This window comes from Salvelinus sp. IW2-2015, unplaced genomic scaffold, assembly GCF_002910315.2.
Source record: "Salvelinus sp. IW2-2015 unplaced genomic scaffold, ASM291031v2 Un_scaffold1633, whole genome shotgun sequence".
Classification (NCBI taxonomy): domain Eukaryota; kingdom Metazoa; phylum Chordata; class Actinopteri; order Salmoniformes; family Salmonidae; genus Salvelinus; species Salvelinus sp. IW2-2015.
In genome coordinates this window covers 55,498-56,834 of record NW_019943049.1, presented here as the reverse complement: position 1 = coordinate 56,834, position 1,337 = coordinate 55,498, and the positions used below count along the sequence as shown (strand labels likewise).

General features: G+C 38.9%; 1 protein-coding gene across 1 annotated transcript in view; it reads right to left on the bottom strand.

Annotated features, from left to right (window-relative positions):
• LOC112071532 (GTPase IMAP family member 8) overlaps positions 1-1,304 on the bottom strand; it is a 127,447-nt gene extending 126,143 nt beyond the window's left edge. Inside the window, exon 1 of the mRNA XM_070439426.1 lies at positions 318-1,304. Coding sequence (XP_070295527.1) covers positions 318-885 — 568 coding nt within the window. The 5' untranslated portion in view covers positions 886-1,304. The remainder of the gene's footprint in view (positions 1-317) is intronic.
• Between the last annotated feature and the right edge of the window lie 33 nt (positions 1,305-1,337).

Below are 1,337 nucleotides of genomic sequence, written 5' to 3'. Positions count from 1 at the left end.
CCCCCCTCTTTTACACTGCTGCTACTCTCTTGTTATTATCTTATGCAAGTCACTTAACTCTACCTACATGTACATATTACCTCGACCAACCGGTGCCTCCGCACATTGACTCTGTACCGGTACCCCCCTGTATTTAGCCTCGCTATTGTTATTTTACTGCTGCTCTTTAATTATTTGTTACTTTTATATATTTATTTTCTTAAAAACTGCGCTGTTGGTTAAGGGCTTGTAAGAAAGATTTCACTGTAAGGTCTACACCTGTTGTATTCAGCGCATGTAACAAATCAATTTTGATTTAAACAGTTAGTTATACTTACTGAGACAGATGGATGTCTTTTCCAGCAGTGATTTGACCTGCTCAGGATCACCCCTCTTGTTGTTGAACACATGGTATCTTCCACCGTATTTTCTCATCACTTCTGTGAGGTCATCGGAGTCAGCAATGAATTCTTCTATAGTCTGGTCTTCCAACTCATCTCCTCTGGTGAACAGGATCCAGGTTTGCTTCAAAAGACTCTCTCCTAGAAGATCTTCTACTTTACTGATGACCCTCTTGTCTTCTTCTGTTAATCTATCTATCTTCACCACCAGGAGAAACACACGGGGACCAGATGAGGTTAACTTGAGGACATCCTGGAATTTCTCCTGAATTTGCTCTTCAGATCGGTCGGGGTTACAGAATCCTGGAGTGTCATACACGACAAGATCTATTCCTTCAATGGTGACATTTTGTTTCTCAATATCAGCAGTCACTGATTTGGAACTCTTCTTTGAGAYAAAAACTTTCCGTCCCAGGATGGTGTTTCCTGTTGCACTCTTCCCAACACCGCTTTTTCCAAGCAGAACAATCCTTCTCTCTGGGAGATTCCTGATGGATGAGCTCATTGAAAGTGTTGAATCTGTGTATAGAGAAATACATCACATTTGATAAACTGATACAGTAAAATGACTACCATCTCATCCCCTATACAGGCAGTTATTGGTTCACTGAATAATAATGATTTATGTCTGGTGTTTAAATCTTTATGGTGAATGTGGAGTTCTGAGGAGTTCAGGTGTACGCCAAGCCAACTTATTAAAGCTTCAATCTGGGATTTGGGAAACTGTTCCATAGTCATTTCAATTCTTGATCTGCATTGATTCTTGAATAATATCACTTATAAATGCCTCATAAGATCATTATAACACAAAATGTAAGATTTCATTACTCAAATTTTTGCAAACAAAAATGTCAAAAAACAAGTCTATAGCTTCAACATATAAACTATCTATTGGTTGTCATGGACTGTCAGTCATTGCATCTAAACCACTGAGAGGTTACATTTCTCCAGCCTCAT